Raw genomic sequence first — 25,008 nt, 5'->3', positions numbered from 1 at the left:
GAACACAGTAACCTTCTATCTATTCAGCGAAGATAGAAAAATCTTATTTATTGTTTATGAATTTGTAAAATCAGTATTTTATATTTTAACTCTTTTTGTAATTGTTGTATGACTTTTTCATGTATTATAAAATTGTACAAATAGTAAAAATACACAACTTTGCTGAATATAGTGTACCTCTATGTTTGTTTGTTTAGGTACTGTAGAACTTTTATTATAAAAAATACCTTAATTTTGACTCCAAATTACTCGACTACCAACAGATAAATTTTAAACATTTTACATTTGCTGATAGTTTTGCTGCATACAGACACCATTTTTCCATAAGAAGAAACGAGAGAAAATTCCAGTTGGGATCAATTGCGGTACACTTCACATGCTGATTGCTTCGTTTCTGTGATGTCAGTTTATGCTGATCTATTTTCCCAACAATTTAAAGCATTAATGCATTGAATAATTATGACATTTTCCTCATAACAAGTTAATTGAAGAATATACGTTAGTTAAACAGCGATTTGTAACTTTATAACAATATGGCATTCAAAAACCTACACGTGTTGTACAAAATGCAACAGCGTGAAGGTTAATAAAAATTGATGAAATTTATTTAAGAAAACTTTATTAATTGTCAATCAAAAAGAATGGCATTACAGGAATTTATGCATAGGTCAAAAACCTACAAACTAGACCTATACTAGGCAATGTATATCTATACCTATAATGAAGGATTTCTGTCTGTCTGTCTGTCTGTCTGTCTGTCTGTCCGTATGTTCCTTATAGAATCGAAAACTACTGAACCAATCGGCATGAAAATATGCATGTAGAGGTTTTTTGGGGCCAGGAAAGGTTTTAGTGATGGTTAGAAACCCCTCCCCCCACTAAGAGGGGGGGCTCCCATACAAATGAAACACAAATTTCTGCATAACTCGACAACTAATCAAGCAAATAGAACAAAATTTGGCATGTGGGTGTTTTCGGTGACAAGAATTTATTCTATGGTAAATTGAGACCCCTCCCCTCTTTTAAAGGGGAATTATAACTCCTCTCCTCTTTAAAAGGGGGGGCTTCCATACAAATTTCCTCATAACTCGAGAACTAATCAAGCAAATGGAACCAAATTTGGCATGTGAAGGTTTTCGAGGGCAAGAATAGTTTCTATAGTAAATTAGGACCCCTCCCCACTTTAAGAGGGGGGGCTGCTGTACCAAGAAACACAATTTTCCTCATAACTCGAGTAGTAAGTAATTAAGCAAATGGAACCAAATTTGGCATGTGGGTGTTTTTGGAGACAAACATTTTTCTATGATGAATTGGAACCCCTCCCCGTTTTAGGAAGGGGGGATCTTATACACATGAAATACAAATTTCCTCATAACTGAAGAACTAATCAAGCAAATGGAACAAAATTTGGCATGTGAGAGTTTTCGAGGGCAAGAATATTTTCTATGGTGAATAAGGACCCCTCCCCACTTTAAGAGGGGGGGGCTCCTATAGAAACTAAATACAAATTTCCTCATAACTCGAGAACTAATCAAGCAAATGGAACAAAATTTGGCACGTGGGTGTTTTTGGAGACAAAATTGTTTTCTATGATGAATTGGGGCCCCTCTCCACTTTAGGAAGGGGGGCTCCTATACAAATGAAATGCAAATTTCCTCATAACTCGAGAATTAATCAAGAAAATGGAACCAAATTTGGCATGTGAAAGTTTTCTAGGGCATAAATATTTTCTATGGTGAATTAGAACCCCTCCCCACTTTAAGAGGGGGGACTCCTATACAAACGAAATACAAATTTCCTCATAACTCGAGAACTAATCAAGCAAATGGAACCAAATTTGACACGTGGGTGTTTTTGGAGACAAAAATTTTTTCTATGATGAACTGGGACCCCTCCTCACTTTAGGTGGGGGGCTCCTATACAAATGAAATACCGATTTCCTCATAACTCGAGAGCTAATCAAGCAAATGAAACCAAATTTGGCATGTGAAAGTTTTCGAGGGCAAGAATATTTTCTATGGTGAATTAGGAGCCCTCCCAACTTTAAGAGGGGGGGCTCCTATACAAACGAAATACAAATTTCCTCGTAACTCGAGAACTAATCAAGCAAATGGAACCAAATTTGGCACGTGGGTGTTTTTGGAGACAAAAATTTTTTCTATGATGAATTGGTACCCCTACCCACTTTAGGAGGGGGGGCTCCTATACAAATGAAATTCAAATTTCCTCATAACTCAAGAACTAATCAAGCAAATAGAACCAAATTTGGCATGTGGAGGTTTCTGGAGGAAAAAATATTTTCTATGGTGAATTAGGACCCCTCCCAACTTTAAGAGGGGGTGCTTCTACACAAATGAAATACAAATTTCCTCATAATTCGAGAACTAATCAAGCAAATGGAACCATATTTGGCATGTGTTTTTGAAGGCAACCATTTTTTCTATGATGAATTAGGACCCCTTACCTTTTTAAGAGGGGGGGCTCTCATACAAACGAAATACAAATTTCCTCATAACTCTAGAACTAATCAAGCAAATGGAACCAAATTTATCATGTGGGTGTTTTTGTAGGCAAGAATATTTTGTATGGTATATTTTCTATGGATTTCCCCACTTTAAGAGGGGGGGGCTCCTATGCAAATGAAAAACAAATTTCCTCATAACTCGAGAACTAATCAAGCAAATGGAACCACATTTGATATGTAATTGGTTTTGGACGCAAGATTTTTTTCTATGGTGAATTGAGACCCCTCTCTTCTTTAGAAAGCGAGTTATGGCCCATCTCCCCTTTAAGAGGGTGGGCTTCCATACAAATGAAATGCAAATTTCCTCTTATCTCGAGAACTAATCAATCAAATGGAACCAAATTTGGCATGTGGGAGATTTTGGAGTCTTGAATTTATTTTACGATAGTTAGAGACCTCTCACCTCTGTGGTAGGGGGATATGGACTCTCATACAAATAAAACAGAAATTTTTGCGAAACTCAAAAACTAATCGAACTCGAGAAATTCGAGACTCTTCCATAAAACATTAGTCAATACAAGACCACAAAAACTATCTATAGTAACACTAGATCATTCAGGACGAGACGGTCGCGAGTGTTGCCGGTGACCCGCCGTCGGAAGCGCCGCCCACTGGGGGGCTTGCAAAACTCGAGATTGTGACAAAGATCATCCGAGATTCATGATTTATGTACAACACAGGTTAATTTGTGGCAATACGAAGTTTGTCGGGTCAGCTAGTGTTAAATAATAATATTTCCTCTTACAACTTACTTTTACTTGCACTTACTCAAATTAGTAACAACCAACTTACCCTTACTCAGTAATTTCATGAAAAAAGGATCTATAAAATTTTATAAGTGCTCCTATTTTGTTCAAATTGTGAACACTTATTCAATTTCCAACAATTTTATGAAAACCAACGAACTACGTAACGTTAACCAATAGATGAATTATGTTCCGAAGACGTATCGATTTCTATCTCAAATAGCAAGTAAGACCGTATAACAAAGGTTCCTTTCACCACTAGGTGGATTAAATCGGGTTTTACTATATTATTCTGTTCTAAAGGTTTAGTTCAATTAAAGGTTTGGTCATTAAGGTTTTCTTGAATAAATTTCATCAATCATTTTTAAATATCTTTTGACCAGTAGTACCAATCCTTATGAAATTTGGTAAATACATATGCAGTGTTAAGACCTCTCGTTTAATACTAAAACAATTGAAACTAGATAAATTATCTTGGTTAAAATCGCTATAAAGTATTGTAAATTTTAACGTGTAATTTCAATTGCTCATAACTTTCAAACTAAAAGTTCAATCAAAAAACCCGAATTAATCCACCTAGCGGCGTGACCTAGCCTTTCTACTGCCACAATAATCATTATTTAATTTCTCAGGAACTTAATTGTAGATGTATAGATGTTATATTAAACTATATTTTAAAATATCCGTTCCGTATTCCTCAAAATCCTTATTTGTCAGTAAAATTCACAACGTATTGTGTAGAATAATTATATTTTCTTTCCTTGGGTGCGTAAATATATGTAAGCGTCATTTATGTTACTTGATGAACACCTTATTTAGTTCTATAATATTTATAGAAAAATAATGTAAACACAAAAGATAATTTTTGCAGACTTGAATGAATATGTATAGAAAATTAGAAATTAACCCTCTAACGGGTCTACAGACGGCCTTAACTTTCGGGCTTCAGAGCCACATACGAAACTTGTTTTGAATTGACAATATGAAGTATTTGTTCATAGCAGATTTTTTGATATTTTGATATTAATACCATGCATTCAAAAGTTAGCATCTTTGAAAAACAAGAGTTCAGAAAAATTATTATTATATTTCGCTTTTGAAGAAAAAGGATATCTACACCAAAATGATTAATCTCAAAATTTTACTACTAGTTTGCTTGGCTTCAATTTTGCAATATATCTGAATTAGAAAAAAAATACTGAATAGAGCATTAGATATGAAAACGAGAAATGGAACTATTTCTTAGCTAGCGCTCCTTCAGATAATTATTTTTGCATGAAAATCAAAACTTAAGCTTCTTTTGAATGTACTTTCATGAAAAGATAGTCATTAGCTTGATCGCATCGTTTTAACAATGTTAGAGGGTTAGGAAAACAAGATGAGGTCGAAAAATAGTGCCAAAGCTGCGCCATAAACATGCTTGAGAATGGGAAATACGATCGATATGATTCCCAGTGCTTGTCTTTTTTTGATTTATTTATTAAAACATGAATCATGACATAAGACATCTGTCCTTTAAAATATCACTAACGAAAACAAATCTTACAAAATTTCTACCGTGCATCGTTTACTTCCTATTTTTCATATAACATTTCTAAGCTCTAGTATCTATTGATTGAAAAGAGCATCTATTGATGCGCAGAATTTGTTTGGAATTTGTACAAATTTATTTGGAAAAATCAATTCACTAGTATTTTTGATTCTATACACCACTATACCTACATGCTTAAATAAACTGCTTTTCTTCGCTTTTTGCTTTTCTTGTACAATTGTGAGTAACAGCAAGTGAAGAAAATGACAATTGAAATCTGAAATCAAAGAAAAGAAAAAACTTTTCGAATGAATCCCGCTATTTAATATTTATTTGCAACAGATACGTAGTTCGATACGTGCAGGCTTCATCAGTGTCTTATTTCAAAGCGTATACGTATCTGTCGCGAATAAATATTAAATAGTGGAATTTAGTCGGTAAAAGTTTTTTCTTTTCTTTAATTTCAGAGTTCGTATTCCATTAAGAGGCTTCAAAAACTTCAGACAATTGACATATTTCTCACTTTTCTTGAATTTCATTGCAAATTTTAAAATTGCAAATTGTCATCACATACATACATACATACATACATACATACATACATACATACATACATACATACATACATACATACATACATACATACATACATACATTGCACACATTGAATACAATCAACATTTGATTGATATGTTTTGATTTCACACGTTTTAACGGTTTAATATACGGGGCTTAAATGTTAAAGTTTGAATAACTTTTGAATGAAGCGTCCGATTTTAAATAACTCGGTTTCGTTTGATAGATCTCAGCAGTAATTTTCAAATAATCATAAAATATGTGATGTTTTTCATTGAATTAATGCTTATATGTTACATAAATATGTTTTAAATACTATTTTTTCACATTTCTTTATGTAACTTTCAAACTACAAGTCCAATCGTCATGAAATTTGAAAGTTAAGGGTTTGCAAGGCTCCTCTTTCATATGCAATCAATTTTGTTCAAATCGGTTAAGAGACTTATGAGATAATGAAGTCCCATATTTTTCGTATTTTTATACATAACTTTTGAACTAAAAGTCCGATCAGTGTGAAATTCAATAGCGACTAATGGGACACCTAGACCTTTCATTTGACACTAAGAACATTAAAATCGGTCCAGCCATCTCCGAGAAAAGTGAGTGAGATTAAAAGCGTCACATACACACACACACACATACACACACACACACACACACACATACATACACACACACAGAAAATGCTCAGTTTTCGAAACTGAGTCGAATGGTATATAACATTCGGCCCGCAGGACCTTCTTTCCATTTCCGGTTTTCCAAGTGATTTCTATACCTTTATACTATATATTTATATAGTAGAAAGGCAAAACCATTCAATAGTGATCTATCCGGCTATATTACCTTTTAAATGAGACTTATAGCGCATAAATCGGCTTGGCCATCTCTGAGAAACAGGCGATAATTATTACCTTGTCAAAACACGTTTTTAAGCATAACTTTTAAACTACTTATTTGTTTTCAATAAAACTTCCTGAAAATTTTTATAATTTAGCAAGAGCTTTCATTTGGTACTAAGATCATTGAAATCGGTTGTGTGGTTCCGGAGAAAACCGTGTCACGTAGTTTTCACATTTTTGCTTATAACTTTTAAACGAAACATCAGACCACGAAGCAATTCAATAGTGATATACTAGGCAATAATACCTTTCAAATGAGACTAATAACGCATAAATCGGTTCAGCCATATCCGAGAAATAGACGATAGAAAATGAGCTGCACACACACACACACACACACACACACACACACACACACACACACACACACACACACACACAGACATTGCTCAGTTCGTCGAGCTCTATCCATTGGTATATGTGATTCGGCCCTCCGGGCTTCGGATCAGTTTCGTGTTTTTCGACCAATTTCTAAACCTTTGTTATATACTATAACAAAGGTAAAAATTATGAAACTGATAATTTACTTTACACTTCAGGTGTTTTTCGTTAATAAATGATTGTAGTATTTTATTTTCGTTTTATATTTGTTTATTTTCTTTTTTGCTTAATGGAATTGCCCTAGTCACAACCAGTCAAAAAAAAGCTACCTGCCTAGTTTTGCTATATTTTTTAAAAACTAACCAACTTTCGAAACATTTTGTAATTTCAAAGTAAAATTGATTGGTTTAACCAATAAATTGTTCAAATTCGGTACCTTAGCAATAGTGTAGATCATAGAGTTTTGTAGAGAGTTGCATGCATGCATGCGATACTTTCATTAAGACATTTAATCATGAAATTTAAATTAAGAAATTTAAATAATAATCTATAAATTTAAACATAAAAATGAGTCACTTGTCATGTACACTCAATTATTATCACTTGGAATTTTTTCGTCCGCTTCCTCCAATGGCTTGGCTTTGGCAATTTTAATATTTCCATCAGGACTAGCTACTGACATTTTAAGGTAACATTTGATTTGAGTAGCTTAGCTTTCCACTTTTGACTCACTTCTTGTCCTTGTCATGCGATGGGTCATTCTGGCGACGCACAGAACCGTCTTGAAGAAAACTATTATTCGATTTTGAGGGTAATGCTTTACTAGAGCTGGCAAGTTGATAAGCTCATTGCATGATGATTTCTTTGATGATTTTTGATTAACTAACATTAACATTTAGTGTAATAGACGGTGTTGCTATCGTTGGTTGGTTGATGGCCATATTTGTTCATGTTTTTATGCTGTCGTAAAATATCTCGTGGGTCTTTCAAGGAAATTATTAAAACCCTGGACGCTAATCCTAATTACGTTGGAAATCAACACAAACAAAACTAATAAAACTAACAGTGGAATTATTATTTTCCCTACAAAACCGGCCGACTCAATGCCTTCCTTGAAGATCTCAAAAATTCCTTTTGTAAAATAGTGTATAAAATTTTGTGGCATTTTGACGATCACCTTTGTCAACACCTTTGTGGGGTCACAAGATTTAACACCTTCTGTTTCTAAAATATAATCTCTACATTCTATCAGTGGATCCTTACCAGTGACTCTATTCTTTAGATATTGATATGCATCTTGAAACCACCATTTGTTAATGGTTTTATCACATGGACTCGACGATGGATCAGCAAGGTACGATTTAGCCAAAGCAGTCGCTTTAAGCGTTTCATTACATTCGTAAATCTCCCTTTTAAAGCTTATCGCGAGAAGTAATAATACTAGACAAAACCATCGTGAGATGCCAAGAACACTTGAGAGAAGTATAACTGAATAATAAAACAGCATAAGGAAGACTACCGAATATATCAAATCCCATAAAAGCTTTGCGCTCGTACCAACAGTTTCTACTATAGGATAGTATGCATTTTTGTTGTCAGAAACCAGCTCCTTATCAGCCTGTAATTGAGAAAAGAGCTTTTTTTTTAACATGTGAGTGCCAATTGTTTTTTTTTATCTGCCTGGCTGAGATGCGATTGACTTGCTGACATCGGTAGGGTGCTGGAGCACAAAGCAAAAACTAATACTATAAGTAACATTGTATCTGAAAAATAGTATAAATCATGTAGGCATAACATTGCGTAACATTGATGAGAAGGATAAGAAACCTGTCTTCGTCTTTACTGTTGTAATATAAGAACTTTTTTCACTGAAACAATAACAAAATAGAAGAACTCGGCGAGATTAACAGAATATTAGTTCAAAATAAAACTTTTTTGAAAACTCATTGACTGAACTTTAAAGGTACGTACGGCGCAAACTGATGAACATCAGTTTTGCTTAACCAGCACCGTGCTAATACTAAACCGGAACTGATCTAATAGTGAGGCAAACAGACGTTATCGCGCGTACCTGCATTCGATAAGGAAAAGATAAAGTCATTCCACTACACTTAACTTCACGTAACTACACTTCACTTTGAACGTTGTAAAACGTCTTCGATTATTTTACTTAGGGTAGAGTTGCAGTTAAGTTATTTACTAACATTCTGATTCAAGACTTCTGATAGCCACAACTAGGTACGTAAGCGCATGCTTTCATCCTATAAGCAATGTTGACGGGTGTTTGATGCTGATGTATCCGGAGTTTGAGATTGTTCCAAAATTGCATCAGAATGGTCCACTGCGTTGACAAGAGCCTCCTATATCACATCAATTTTAATAGTTGATAATTTACGTTTCTACCGACGAAACATGGCGACCCAAAATGTAAACAAGTTGCAAATATTTATTTTGCACGTGATGCGAAAAGTTAGCTTACAGCTGATTATACAATATCCTAAATTTTTGTTGCCAAACTCGAACCGGGCCAAAAACGAACGGCTTTTAAATTTTTGACTTATTATCACCAGGGCCCCGGATCGTCGAAACAAATAAATGAGACCGTTTTTCTCTTAACTTCGCATCGTACATGAAGCGACTTGTTTCATTTGTGGAACAGAACATTTCAAGCAAGCTTCAGTTTAAGTTGGAGACATTTTCAAAGGAAATTACCCAAGGAATTCGAAAAAGATATTATTTTTGAGCACCAGTGCTGCCAAACATTTTTAAACTTAATTTGAAAACTAAAGTAACATTTTTGCCTCTCTACTATATGAAAATATAGTATAAAGGTATAGGAATCACTTGGAAAATCAAAAATGGAAAAAAGGCCCAGAGCATTTTCTGTGTGTGTGTGTGTGTGTGTGTGTGTGTGTGTGTGTGTGTGTGTGTGTGTGTGTGTGTGTGTGTGTGTGTGTGTGTGTGTGTGTGTGTGTGTGTGTGTGTGTGTGTGTGTGTGTGTGTGTGTGTGTGTGTGTGTGTGTGTGTGTGTGTGTGTGTGTGTGTGTGTGTGTGTGTGTGTGTGTGTGTGTGTGTGTGTGTGTGTGTGTGTGTGTGTGTGTGTGTGTGTGTGTGTGTGTGTGTGTGTGTGTGTGTGTGTGTGTGTGTGTGTGTGTGTGTGTGTGTGTGTGTGTGTGTGTGTGTGTGTGTGTGTGTGTGTGTGTGTGTGTGTGTGTGTGTGTGTGTGTGTGTGTGTGTGTGTGTGTGTGTGTGTGTGTGTGTGTGTGTGTGTGTGTGTGTGTGTGTGTGTGTGTGTGTGTGTGTGTGTGTGTGTGTGTGTGTGTGTGTGTGTGTGTGTGTGTGTGTGTGTGTGTGTGTGTGTGTGTGTGTGTGTGTGTGTGTGTGTGTGTGTGTGTGTGTGTGTGTGTGTGTGTGTGTGTGTGAGAGAGAGATGGCTGGACCGATTTTGATGATCTTAGTGTCAAATGAAAGGTCTAGTTGTCCCATAGGTCGCTATTGAATTTCATATTAATCGAACTTATCAAAATCGGAGTTCAAACGTTATGTATAAAATATGAAAAATACGAGACTTCTTTTTCTCTTAGGTCCCTTAACCGATTTGAACAAAATTGATTGCATATGAAAGGGGAGTTTTTCAAACCCTTATCCAAATTTCATGATGATTGGGCTTGTCGTAAATGTAAAAAAAAAGTATTTAAAACACATTTTTGTAACATATAAACAATAATTCAATGAGAAACAACCTGCAATTTATTATTATTTAAAAATTACTGTTGAGATCTATCAAGCGAGACTGAGTTATTGAAAATCGGCCGATTCATTCAAAAGTTATTGAAACTTGAAGACTTAAACCGTTAAACATATACGTTTGAGCTTTTTCCCGTCACTTAACGTGGAATGGCACATATTTTTGGATAGAACTAAGCGTAAACTCGATTGTCTGGCTAATCTTAAGCAAAATTAAAGCAAACTTGTAATTCTCAGGTAATTTTCCAAATAGACCTATGTGACAATGAGAAATTCTCTTCGCGTCTACTTTCTTCCGCTTTTCACGGCTACATAAATGCATAGAAAAGAAAATTTTCAAAACATTTAACTGACTAGTCACTCCGGCAGCCGATTTATGCAAAGTTGATGTGTTAAAATGCATTAGTATCGCCGTGAAAAACGGAAGAGAGGAGACACAAAGAGAATCTCTCATTGTCACATCCCAAGTAACAATCCAATAGCAAATTGGTCTTATTCATTTCTTATAGTAGTTTTATCAGAGCATTTCAAAGTCTATTAGGTTTTATAATGTTTCTCCTCAAGTGAATTTTATCTTATTTGACCAACATTTCTGAAGTATGACTGAAGGAGACTTGAAGAATCACCCATAAAACTAAATTATCAATAAGTGTAATTCACCTTATAAGGGGTTTTAAAGGATACTTCATTTTTGCTTAAAAACGATGCTCCTTAAAATTTAACAATAGTTTTGACAAATACTTATGACATTCTTCTGCAAGATTCGTTTATCTTAACAATACTGCCATAAAACTCTCTTAAAATCGTATATTCTTGAAAGAGAAATTATTCTCTTGAATAAGAACATTCTGACGTAAACAACTAATCTGTCAAAATGGGCGTCTGAACCTGGAGAAAATTGAAGAATACAGATCTTTTAAACGAAAATTAAGCGAAAGTCTGTGTAATATTTTGAAAACTCTTTCATATGAACAATCAGCGAAGTCACAAAACAATAAAGATCTCTGGACTAGCTGAACTGGGGAAGGACAGTGCCGGTAATGTTGCATTTGCCAGAGGCGGTGCGGGTTTCCTCTAGAGCTTTTCGTATTTTTTCAAACTAAATATAGAGTTCGTAAGTCAGATGTCTTTGTATGGAAAATGTTTGAAGGCACTGAAGCAGTTGAAGCATAATTTTTAAAAACAGTTGTACCAGTACCAATTGTAAATTAAACGCTTGGAACTGTCGTGCAGTCCAAACAGCACAAACAGCACAAACAACATGTTACGTCGATACTTCGTTGATGTTTTCTTTGTTTATACTAGAATGGTTATCTTTCAAAAACTTGATGCCCTCAAGTAATTCAAACAATTCTTATCCAAGCGCAACTTGTCTTCTTCAAGAATGCAATAAGTATTGATGAACTTATCGCGCTCTTGGAAAATTTTTCTTTGTCTTGTGCACGAAATGTTAGTCTAACAAGCGCTTTCGGGTTGATTTGGATAAAACCATTGAAAAAATGGCGAACAGGGCTATTTTGATTACCTTTGAAATTGTAGTCAATTGCATATGGGCGCTTATAAATATGGTATTATGCAATACTATTAGTGATCTTATCTTTTTAAATAAATGTTTAGGCATATAAAAGCCTTTTTGCCACAATTAGTTAAAAATTTGGTAGCTATCAACTTCTTCATGAAATCATTAATTTTTTTTATTAATTTAATTTTTCGATAATCTAGCAAAAATAACTGGCGCGTTAAAATTTTCTTACTTTCATGTCACAAAACATCGACAAACCGAGCGTGGCATGAAAAATTTCTCATTTATGAGCAACAAAGCAGCTACTTTTATCACCATTTTTATTTTCAATTTTCATTTATACCCATTTCGAAATAGCAATATCTGTGCATGCTTATAGCTTATAGCTCTTGCTCAATTTAAAACATTTAAGGCTATGAAAAGTGTATGATGTCTTGCAAGTGCTCTTTGAAGAGACAACCATAAAATCATCAACACTTGTGGCGGTTTTCTATTTGTTTCAAGCGACTCTTGGAAGTTATTATAAATAGATATCGATAAGAACTACAAGTTTTAAAAGGATCTTTGGAAATTTTCTTGAGAACCTTCTTTAGTGTGGGACTCCCTCGCCTTATAACTGTTTTATGGCTGTTTTATCGTAGTTTTGTAGAATTACAAGTTTTGAGATCGGTTTTAAGCAGCGAATGCTGGAAACCTCTTCAAGTGCACCTTAAAATTGAAATTGTTACTTGGGATAGGTCTATTTGAAAAATTACCCGAGAATTGTTTGTTACACTCATATTATATCGGGGTGATGAATTTAAGCACACTGTCGATAATTGTAAGCAGTGGGTACTATATAATTGTCCTAGCGTCATCAAAATCATCAGCATTCAGTTAATTTTTGAAACCCTTTGACCATATTTTGAGATCATTCCAAAACTATATTGAAAAATTATCCGACTTCTAATCAAAATGCCTTAAACCGAGGTCTCGTAAAAAAACTGGTCTGCAATTCATACAGGAATATTTGAAAAATTGATTAATTTTACCCCAAACAGATTGAAACAGGTCATCAAAAATGGGGTCCTACAAGTTGTTAAGCGAGGAAGTACATTTATTTCAACCAATAGTTTACTATCCGAATACTTTTTGACTGCATTCAATTCAAATTAAATGTACTCTATCGTCAAAACGGAATCCTTTTTTCCTTAATTATTGCCATGCATCTAAATACGCTTTAGTTAAACATTGCTCTAAAAAGTATGCTACCTTTTTTTTCAAAAATACTGAGTAATATTATTAAAAGAAAAATTCATGCGCTGCTGTCCGAACACTTTTTTGGCTGACTGTATGTGGCAAGATATAATTTAAGAATAGAACTATGTCTCTTATCATGTACACTCAATTATTATCACCAGGCTTTTTTTCGTCCACTTCCACTGGCTTGTCTTTTGTAATTTTAATATTTCCTTCCGGATTAGTCGACTCACTAGCGTCCTTGTCGTGCGATGTGTCACCAGAAGCGTCTTCTGGCAAAACATTATCAGATTCAGCGGATTCCGGATTCTGCGGACTAGAGCTGGTGAGGTTTTCAACCCTTGATGTTTCACCAAAATGTAAATGTTGAACAATTGTGACATTTTGTGTTGCTGCCGCTGCAGGTCGATAACCACCTGTGTTAATGTTTTCATGATTTTTTTCAGCTGTTGTAAAACGTTTCCATAAAAGTACGAGTTTTGCTGTTAGGAATTTAAACAATTCCTTTAATCCAAAACTCAGTACGATGGAACCCAATTTTTTTAAAATTAGAAATCCAATTGTTACTTTTTCTGCTAAACCAAGATACTCCATGATTTTCGTGCCGATAGCAATTGTTTCTTGCAAATATGATTGTAAATATTTTGGTTGCAATTTGGCGATAAGCCCTGCCCACACATGTGTTGTGTCACAAGTGTTTATTACAACTCCCTTTTTCTCTAAAAGATGCTTTCTGCATTCCATTTGCGGATCCCAAATGATTCTTCCTGCAGAATGTAACCACTGTTGTTGTGAATCATCGTTTTCATCACATAGATTCGATGAGTCAGCTAACTTCATTTCAGACAAAGCATCCGCTACTAGATTTTTATTACATTCATGATACTCCATGAATGCCGAGCTTATTAGGCAAAGTATTAATGCAGTACCACACCATCGTATTACGTGTCTTCTTGAGTGAAACTGCCCATTGTACAGCACAAGGGAGACGAGCACAATTATTAAATATCGTATAAGCAGATTTTCGCCCATTTTCGGGACCCCTTCGTTCAAACTACGAGGTCCTGCTACTGGAAAGTGTACATTTTCATCGGATTGTTCAAATATGCTAGCAGCTATTTCATCAATTTTCCGCGCTGTATCAGCATTTTTTAGTTCCTCCAATTGATCTCGCTTCACCTTAAGCTGGAGATTGTACAGCAGATAGACTGAATTCGCTTCAGGAACCAGCGCGTCTTCAGGCAGTAATCGAAGCATGAACTTTTTGTAATTTGTGAGTGCCAATTGGTTGTTTTTATCTGCAGGGTTGAGTTGAGGTCCTAATGGACAGGTCGATACCGGTGGACATCTGCTGCCTTCTAATTTATTTGCTGAAACTTTTTGCATTTCATGCTCGTATATCGACCACGGATCGGGTCTGATCCATTCTTCATGAATGGCAATGTCGTCATGGTTGGCAGTGTTGGCCATAACCGACCACACAGAAAATACTAATACTATTAGAAACATTGCAGCTGAAAAATAGTATGAATCACTGTATAAAACACCAACACTGCAATTAGAATTACAAACCTGTATGAGGACTATTGTGTAACTTTTTTTCACTGAAATAACAACGTAACAAAATTGCCCGGCTAGATTGACACCATTAATACGTAATAAGCTCAGAAACTAGGAACTTAAAACTTCATTGACTAGACTTACCACTATATAGTGACACCTTAATCTCCACCGTGTTTAGTACTTAATCTAATCAACAGTATCGCTTTCGCTGGAATTCTTATCTTTTTACTCTATTTATTGTCAACCAGTTGTAGCGTGAGTGCATTGCTTGGCAGGCATGCAATCGAAAACAAATTATATGAAGGGTGCTGGATACCTTCGTCTACGGCATTTATTTGTCCACATTCCCGCCATAGAGACAAAAAACGGTATTAGAACGAACTTTCGTTCTGCAAATTGCATTCGAACTATTACCAAGCATCAATGTTCATGGTATATCTTTGCATTCTAGATAAAAGGAGCAAAGTAAGAAAACCAGTGATTTGGTGAATGACCCTCTGGGTTAAACAAACAAAAACAGTGTATTTTTAAAACCATTTTGATTTGCCACCCTGTTTTGAATATGACGAAGGAAACCTGCTCATCACTGAGAGTAAGTATGTGGAACAATATGCTTACCCATCAAACATGGGGTTTTCATACCAGTTTAGCTGAAAACAACAAAGTAATGGTTTCCAATAGCCGTCGAATAAAAGTACCTCTTGCGAAAATATAGCTTCTGGGTCAATGCGAAGGGGGCGCACCCATTTGGCATAAAGTCATTTGGCATAAAGTCATTTGGCATAATGCTATTTGGCATAACGCCAATTGGCATAACCCATTTGGCATAATCATAAGGGGCTATTTGGCATAATGCCATTTGGCATAACGCCATTTGGCATAATTCCTCAAACATTATTTTATGACCTACTGGTCACTTTCCTAGATGATTCAGGGCGAGCCGGCCGTAGGCAACGGCGAGTGTTCGCCGGTGACCCGCCGTCGGAAGCGCCGGCCACTGCGGGGGGGCAGCCCCCCCGCAGAAATCACATCTGTCTAGGTTTATTTGTTTTCCTAGGTTTACTGACCTCTAGTTCTTTCCTTCAGTTGGGTCCGAACGAGCGACAGCGAGTAAGGACGGATCACACTTTCTTTGTGAGGCGACCGAAGTCATGGGCTTAATTAGGTGGATAACTGCGAAATATAGTTTTCGAAAAAAGAAATTTTCTGCATAATAGTTTTCCGCCAAATAGTACATTTCGCGAAAATTTTCCTCGCAAAATGGTTCATTTCGCAAAATGAATTTCCACCAAACAATACTTTTCGCGAAACACTATAATCCGCGTTTTGATCAATTGCGAATTGGTTTTCCGCAAAATAGTACCCACGCAGTTACCATCACTAACGAGTGGTCCTCATTAATAAGCAGCGGAAAACGATTTTGAACGACCTGCACAGAAATATTCATAAATAACGTTTATTCCAAATCAAGAACTTCTTTCCAAAAATATTATCAGTAAGACATAGACATAACGGTGAATAAATTTTGACATATTTAGAAAGCTTTTATTTTTTCTTACAAGTGATAATTTGGGATATCTGTTGACAATTTTTTTATTATGACTAAAAGTTTTGTCTTTGTTTGCTGGCTGGACATACATATACTAAAAACTTGACTTAGTGGATGGTTACTGTGTGCTATATGAAGTGTAAGTAACACTTTCAAATACAGCAATGACTCGCTCGTAAAAAATCTCGTTTATTGGGCTGTTCGTTAGTTGGGTGTTCTCTAGTTGGGCCCTGCTCTAACTAAAATGTACTTGTATTTCAAAATTCTATCGTTTCAACGAATTCAGACTGTATAGGTATATGTAACGCACTGGTACGTTTTTAAGTGATACTCTTAGTTCTTTTCGGAAAGTTATGCAAGATTTCTTTCTACGGCAAGAAGTAACAAGAAATTTCTTGAGGTTGACGGCAGATAATCAATTACCAGAAATTTTGAAAAGCACAAAAGTCAAAGACATTCTAGCATACTATGGAACAGGAAATCGGTACGCAAAGATTAAATATCAATTACTAAGTGTCACTGGCTTTTTCACTGGTGTTATAAGAATCGAGTTTAATGTCATAAAGTTTGTGAGTGTTTGTCGGCGTTTACCAACTACAAAAACATCTTTAGGAGGGCGACAAGTGTACCCGGCTACCCAAAAGCGAATTTTACCAATTGTCATAACAAATTTAAATTGATTTTGACGCAACAGGTTCATTTGGTTCGTATATTTATCTAGCTTAGACACACAGTACTATTTAGCCTTTAAAAGACAGTGCCAGAAAATCCGGAATTACGACGGAGCTATGAAGTAGAGAACTGGTTGGATTACAAGAATAACTGTCATGATGTGGGTGTCAAAACTCTAGAAATTCATTTAAAGAACTTCTTCATATAATGCGATGAATCAGGTTGAACATTCTGGAGTAAGTAGTAATTTTTGTTTTGAATGATCATTGCGAAACTGGCTTCTACAGGATCACAGATTATAGTTTAGGATTCGAAATAATGCTTAGCACTAAAACCATCGATTATTCGTTTAGAATCAGTTCCGATATGATCAATCAGTACTACTGTGACCATATCCTTTCGAAATGTCAAAAAGGATCAGTGAAACCAATTCTAATTTTGCCTTGTGTACCCAATTGACTATCAATGATTTCACAGAAACAGATTCAATTGCCTGAAATCAACAAATTTTACGATGTCACAAAATTTCTGTAACGTATCTTCCAAATTGACTGAGTTATAACAAATTAAAACTGAAAAGGTACTCAGTAAATTGCTGCACACATAAAGATTAAGCACCAAACAACAAAACCTGGCTAGATTATAAATTATGCCAAATAATCATTATGCCAAATGACCATTATGCCAAATGACCATTATGCCAAATGACCGTTATGCCAAATGGATTTATGCCAAGTGGCGTTATGCCAAACAGCATTATGCCAAATGTCTTTATGCCATATAGGGTAGCCCCAATGCGAAGGTGTCAGAGCCATAAAAAAGTTTTTCGCAAAAATACAAATTGACTGCCCGTTTGTCTTGAAGATTTGTAAATCGAAATATTTGACCATTGCACAGTGGTCCAAACAGCGAAATACGTGATCGTGTGATATTGCGCTGAAACGTGAAGTTTTTCGCTTGTAGTGTCTTTAGGAACATTTCTTGGTATAATAAACCCCTTCTTGCGAGAGAAATCTTTGGATGATTAATTCCCTTAAATGTGAGATACGAAATTTATTTTCTCGTATATTCGAGATACAGGTCTGATACTTTCGGCAAAGTTGTAGTAAATATCAATATAAACAACTTTGTCAAAGACACCATACTTGTATCTCTCCATGAAAATTATCTATGAAGCGTTATTCGTGGACAAACCCTTTAAAACAGTTTTTAAACCCTGAAAGTTATTTACGTTGCTAAAATCAACGTTTCTGTAGAACATTATTATATGTTATTTTCTAAAGTTTCGGAGATTTTGAACTTTTTTGGTGAAAAATAGTACTTCTTTGAGCTTAAATATTTCCTAAGGTGGCAAATGGTGGCAGATCAAACAACTTCTGCCTAAAAGTGCAACAAAAAACCTGTAAAATCAAGTGTCAATTGACTGTATCTGTTTGTATTCTCAAAAGTTACAGTTGTTTTAAAATTCCATCTCAGTTATGTTTACAGAAGAATTGAACTGTATTTCGGATGCAATAAACGCCATTTTGTTTACGTTGACAATCGCTTTCTAATAAGTTAAGTTAACAACAATTTTATCGCCTATTTTCGATTCGAAAATGAATGTCTTAAAATTAATTTGACGCAATTAATAAGAGAAAAGCTTCCAAATAACTAACTTATGCCTATTTTGTTCAATTTCTTCGATTGATGTCTTTTCAAAAGAACACACTCATAATGGACTGGTACCGAATGGCCGAAACACAAATGGTCGAATCACGAATGGCCGAAATTCAAATGGCCGAATTTTAGCAACAGTCACAAAAGGCCGAGTCATAAAAGACCGAATTTTCTCGGAATGACTAAGTAAGCAGTACGTTATATGTACCGTGACCGTACCTAATTCTGCGCAGCTCCTAATTCTGCGCATTTTTCTTTATATAAGTATTTTTTAGCATTGTGCATAACTATGATCATTGCGTTATTTTTTTATAAATGTCTGTTGAATATTACGCCATTATTCACAAACGGGCCTTAATATTTGAAAGCGAAATAATTTAACGTGAAACATTAAGTATTTTTTATGGCAGAAAACATCGTCGTTAGCAGCAACGCTAAGATTATCCTTCTAGAAAATTAACAAATTTATGATCGAAATTCTTTGCAATGATCAAATTAGCCAGCATAATTAGAAAGAATAATTACTTTTAGTCATGTTTTAGACCAAAAGAGTGATTGCATGCATTGCTTTCCTTAGAAAAATGCGCAGTTTTAGGCACAGATTTTTTATTCATGTGCCAAATTCTGCGCAGTAATGTATCCTACAAAGAAATTACGAAAGAATACGCAACCGCACCCAAATGGCTGAGGTATAGAGGCATGAAAATTCAAGTAGAATCTTTAACTTGCATTGATTGGAATCCTGTGCTGTGTCTCGGGGTCCGAACCTACGAGCGCCAGTTCATGAAACCATGTCTTCTATTTTTTTTAATGTCCAACCTCACGGGGCTGTCAGTGCGTGGGGAAGTGGTTTCTATATGAAAACACAATTTTTAGTATTAATCTAAAGTGTAATGTTAAGTATGCAGAAAACCCGAATCAATTCGCCGTTAACATTATCGAGAATAAAATATTTAAAATGAGGCAATCAAAATGATAACAATATTCCTTTGCTACCCGGACAGCACAAGAAGGCCGGATCATGGATTTATTTATGGTAATAGCTAATGCCGGATTTTTTGGTGTGCTTTCAGCGTATAAAGACATAAACAGTATGGCAAGAGTATTTATTTTCACTTTTTGGGTGCGCAGAATTAGGAGCAAACATGCGCAGAATTAGGAACATGGACAAGAAAGTGCTCAGAATTAGGCACCGTGGATAAATTTACAAAACGAAAAATATACTCAATTGTTAGTCGACTTATAATTCCTATATTTTTTACCAGATACGTGTAGATCGTAGCACTACACGTTGCTGCTATCTACGTTGTTAATAGAATAGCGGAAAAATCATAAAAATGTCTTAACTGCGCAGAATATGGTACGTTCACGGTAGTTAGTTATGTTAAATAAAGGTGTAGATGAGATGACTCATCATCAAATGTTGTTTTGGAAAAATGCAGAAGGAGAGAGCAATGCAAAATTTAATAAATTATTTCCTTATATAAATTGGGCTCGGGCTAGGGCTAGGGCTAGGGCTAGGGCTAGGGCTAGGGCTAGGGCTAGGGCTAGGACTAGGGCTAGGGCTAGGGCTAGGGCTAGGGCTAGGGCTAGGGCTAGGGCTAGGGCTAGGGCTAGGGCTAGGGCTAGGGCTAGGGCTAGGGCTAGGGCTAGGGCTAGGGCTAGGGCTAGGGCTAGGGCTAGGGCTAGGGCTAGGGCTAGGGCTAGGGCTAGGGCTAGGGCTAGGGCTAGGGCTAGGGCTAGGGCTAGGGCTAGGGCTAGGGCTAGGGCTAGGGCTAGGGCTAGGGCTAGGGCTAGGGCTAGGGCTAGGGCTAGGGCTAGGGCTAGGGCTAGGGCTAGGGCTAGGGCTAGGGCTAGGGCTAGGGCTAGGGCTAGGGCTAGGGCTAGGGCTAGGGCTAGGGCTAGGGCTAGGGCTAGGGCTAGGGCTAGGGCTAGGGCTAGGGCTAGGGCTAGGGCTAGGGCTAGGGCTAGGGCTAGGGCTAGGGCTAGGGCTAGGGCTAGGGCTAGGGCTAGGGCTAGGCAATATTGGCAATACTGGTGTTTAATTGTTGATTGGAAAAATATGGCTAATAACAAAACTTTAGATAAAACTACATTAAATTTGTTTATTTGTTTTTTTTGTGGCAGTTTATATTAATATGGCTCAAAATTTGGCAAACTATGGCCAACTGGTCCTTCTACCCTATAATAATAAATAAATTTAAAAATAGCGTTACAGTAGGATTTCTAATTTGGCATGGTTCCATTTTGGCATACCTCGATTTTGGCAACAAAAGTATCCGTTTTTGGCAACACAAAATATTTCACTTCCAAAAATATGCTTAAATATCAGTCAGTTTCACCACACATGGCTCAAATGACAAAAAATGATGCCCTCATTGCGTTCATGAAAAAAAGTTTGCGATTATAGAATGTTTCGAACAATAATATTTTTATTGCCGTAGGACTACGTCTTACCGCAGGCTGCCAAAAACCTATTTGCACCGGACGGATAGCTCTGGACGGACTTTTGAAACAAAAACTGGTTGCAATCGTGGATTAATAATATTTAGTCAATTTCTAACGCATTTACATTCAGTTTTTTCATATCAAAAAAGGGTCTCGATTTTGGCACGGTTTCGATTTTGGCAACATAGGCGACACGCATTTGTTGCCAAATTCGAAATCCTACTGTAAACCATTTGTCATTTGTACTGAATTATTATCACTTAGATTTTTTTTCGTCCACTTCCTGTGGCTTGTGTTTTGAATTAATAATATTTTCTTCGGAATTAGTCGCAGTCATTGGAAGGTGGCCTATGACTTGAGTAACATCGTTTTCCACTTCGGACTCACTAGCATCCTCGTCAGAACCGTCTTCAAGCAATCCATTATTCGATTCTGAGGGTAATGTTTTACTAGAGCTGGCAAGTTCTTTAATCTTGTTAAGCTCTTTGCGCGGTGATTTCTTTTTTGATTGACCAACATTAACATTTAGTGTGATAGATGGTGTTACTGTCGTTGCAGGTTTATGACCGTTTAAGCTCATGTTTTCTTTATTTTTTTCCATGGTAGGGGCTGTCGTAGAATTTTTCGAATGATTTTTAATCCATTCATATCCATATCTGAATACGACGAAAATAAATGTACACAAAACTATTAACACAAATAATCCAATTATTATTTTTTCTACAAAACGAGCAGACTCTATGCTTTTCTTGAAAATATTAAGTACTCCTTGTGTAACAGTTTGTATAAAATTTAGTGGTATTTCGGCGATCACCTTTATCAACACCTTTGTGGGATCACAAGCTTTTTGTCCAACTTCCTTTGTTTCTAAAATATCCGTTTTCAGCATTTCATTACACTCATCGAAATCCTTAATATAACTAATCGCGAAAAACAATAGTACTACACACAACCATCGTGATACGTCAAAAAGTCTTGAGAGAAGCATAACTAAATAATTAAGCAGCACAAGCCCACCCACCGAAATTATCAAATACCATACAAGCTTATGTTCGGTTATTTTCTGGACCAAAAGCGTTGCGTTCAAACGAACAGTTTCTACCATAAGAAGGTATGGATTTTCGCAGGATTGTTCAAACATGCCAGTAACTATTCCACCAGTTTTTCGCACAGTATCCGCATTTTTAAGTTCTTCCATTTGGTCTCGGTTTGCCTTGAGCAGAGGATTGCGCAGCAAATAATCCGAATCCGGATCAGAAACCAGCTCCTTTTCAGCCTGTAATTGAGGAATAAACTATTTGTAACATGTGAGAGAAATGTTGGTTAATTCGTATCTGCCTGACTGAGTTGAGATCCTGATGGACATGTCGAAACCGGCGGGTCTTTGCAGTTTTCTAATTTACCTGCTGAAAGGGAAATGTCTTCATGGTGGGCCGTAACTGAGTACAGCGGCAAAATAATTACTATTAGAAACATTACATCTGAAAAATAGTATGAATTACTGTACGAATCACTAACATTTCATTTATGATAAAAAACCTGTGTTCGCCTTTATTGTTGTCATCTTAGTGCATCCTTTTTTACTGAAACTATAACGGAACAAAAGAGCCCGGCTAGATTAACACAAGCGGTATTGATGTAGTATTAATACGACATATGTTCAGAAAGCTCAACATTAGCTCGAAACACATGATAAATGGCTTACCTTTTTGAGACTTCATTGACTAATCGCTGCCAAAAATATTAATATACGAACGAACGGTAGGTACAACCTTACTTTATCTTCATCGTGGTGGTACTTCTGAGAAACTTTATCGGTATTGCTGGACTTCTTATCTTATTACTCAGTCTACGGACGATTTCATTGTCCCTTTGGCATTTTATTCGTACACCGAGAGAAATTAGCTTTCGAATTCCATATGAACCTCTTATTATTATGACTTACGACTGAGATGGGAGATTGTTTCTGTACTATCGGTCGATTGCGAAGTCTGTTGGATAGAAACAGGACGTCAGTTTCCGAAAGCGTAATTTAGCACTAAGGTTTTGCTTTTTTTTCTCTAAAAAGAAACATTCTTTACTACATTAGCAGAATTTGGCAGCTGCGTTACGTGCATTGAATTTATTACTTACGATGGTCGAAAAAATTCTAACATCATTTTTTTTGTTCATCGTTTTGTTTTCATAACTACGCAATTGATGAAACAACATGATTATTAACACACAATCACATCACGAAAAGACGCTAAGCGCTGGCTGTTACGATTCCTGACCTGGCAGAGAATACGGTAACGACATTTACATATATTACATAAGCGGATATTGAAAATCAATAACGCACCCGAAGCTGATGAACAAGTTCTCTTCGGCTGCTCAAAGTGCAGGTTCTGGCTGAGGCGATTATGTAGCTCCTAGATGGAACGAAGATTCTGGGATGTCACAATATATTCGCTACGGGGTAAGCTCCCGCTGCTTAAAGGATCACTTGCAACACAGTCACGCGAACGCTGGCAGCTGATGGGCCCAGGTTGGTGGGCTGACGTGAAACAGATGATTCCTCATAATTGCACTTCCTCGCCCTTCTAGCTTAGGTGCTTATCCCGAGCTAAGCGCTTCAGTGCGAGCCAGTTGAAATCGTACGAAAGGACATTATCGTCGTACGACAGAATCCGGCATAGATATATTCTTTGGGAAAAGGGATGGTCGGTCGATGACATGCCAAAGATGACGGTCCGGGATATGGTACTTCTGAGATAGTAAGTCTAACGGACACATTTATATGCAGAGAAGCAGTACTACAGATCCTAGTGCCCGTGCCTTAGCCGTGTGCTTCACATCGTTCAATGTGTTGACAGTGAATATATTAGCATACATGAATTTGCATACTGTGGGAGCTTTATCACGTTACGCCAATCGATTCTTGTACGCTCCACAGCCGCTGTTGAAACAGCAGTGAAAGATAATTTGACACTGATGAAGTAGGTCAAGGGATTTTGAATTACGTGTGTAGCTTTTAGTAAATGATTACTATTGATATAAATCTTTGCTAGACTTTGGATGAAAATTGTTCAATAATAGATAAATCATTTAGTTTGCTAAAGTGCACCCCGCCGACTATCATCCTACATCCACATTAATCATACGCTTTATTTCAACGCCACATATGCAATTTTTTCGCTCACAAACAAAAGTCTCACTCTCCTCTTGTGTCCTTCCCTCCCTGGCAGGTGCTGGTGGTTTCACCGCAGAACATCGACGACGACATCCTGACGCTGCTGGCCGATTCCAAGGTGCGCCACCTGTACCTGTTCCAGAACCGTTACACACCGGCAGCGATATCGATCAGCCCGTGCACGGCGAAAGGCTGGAGGCTGCTCCGCCGGGATAATCCGAATTTACGGGTGCACTTACGCGTAGAGTCAACAAACGTTGGCGAGATTTTGTTGCAGCCGGCAGCTCCGGTGCATAGTATGATTTATCAGACGACGAAAACAATGGTGAGTGCCGGTTTGGATTGTCTGTCGAGTGCTACTTATTCGTGTGAATATGAGAGCGTGATAAATGCATTCTTTTGAGTGCGGGCATTCTTTGCTTGGCTTTGAGCTTTACTGCTTAAATGCATAGGTATGCAGTTTTTCATGTAGGGATACAATAATACCTGGTGTCGATTTGGAACCAGGAAAAGTTTCCATTGCGTTTGTAATCAAGCCAAGTCTCAGTTCATCACTGAATACAATTAGATGAGTTGATATAACATTTTAACTCGACGATAGTATGTAGTGTACCAAGCGCCCTCATATTTTGTACAACATGAATTGGCATTGGAATCACATGGAAGATATGGTACAAGACCTACCTCCTGTTTATAGCTTGATTTCATACATAATGTTATTCGAATTATGTCCTCTGTTTCATTAAGTTACAGTTCTCTGTTTTAAAGTCTTGAAACTTATTGCTAAATAACCGTTGGAAACATGGTGATTTTTTAAGGTGCAATACCTAGTAGTTGTGC

The 25,008-nt window shown here is 36.6% G+C and overlaps 1 protein-coding gene across 1 annotated transcript in view; it reads left to right on the top strand.

The window, feature by feature from the left end:
• LOC128735313 (uncharacterized) overlaps positions 1 to 25,008 on the top strand; it is a 42,585-nt gene that overhangs the window by 7,225 nt on the left and 10,352 nt on the right. Inside the window, exon 5 of the mRNA XM_053829803.1 lies at positions 24,224 to 24,493. Within this exon, the coding sequence (XP_053685778.1) occupies positions 24,224 to 24,493 (270 nt within the window). The remainder of the gene's footprint in view (positions 1 to 24,223; positions 24,494 to 25,008) is intronic.

Source organism: Sabethes cyaneus, chromosome 2 (assembly GCF_943734655.1).
Source record: "Sabethes cyaneus chromosome 2, idSabCyanKW18_F2, whole genome shotgun sequence".
NCBI lineage: Eukaryota > Metazoa > Arthropoda > Insecta > Diptera > Culicidae > Sabethes > Sabethes cyaneus.
This window is presented reverse-complemented; position numbering and strand designations above follow the sequence as displayed.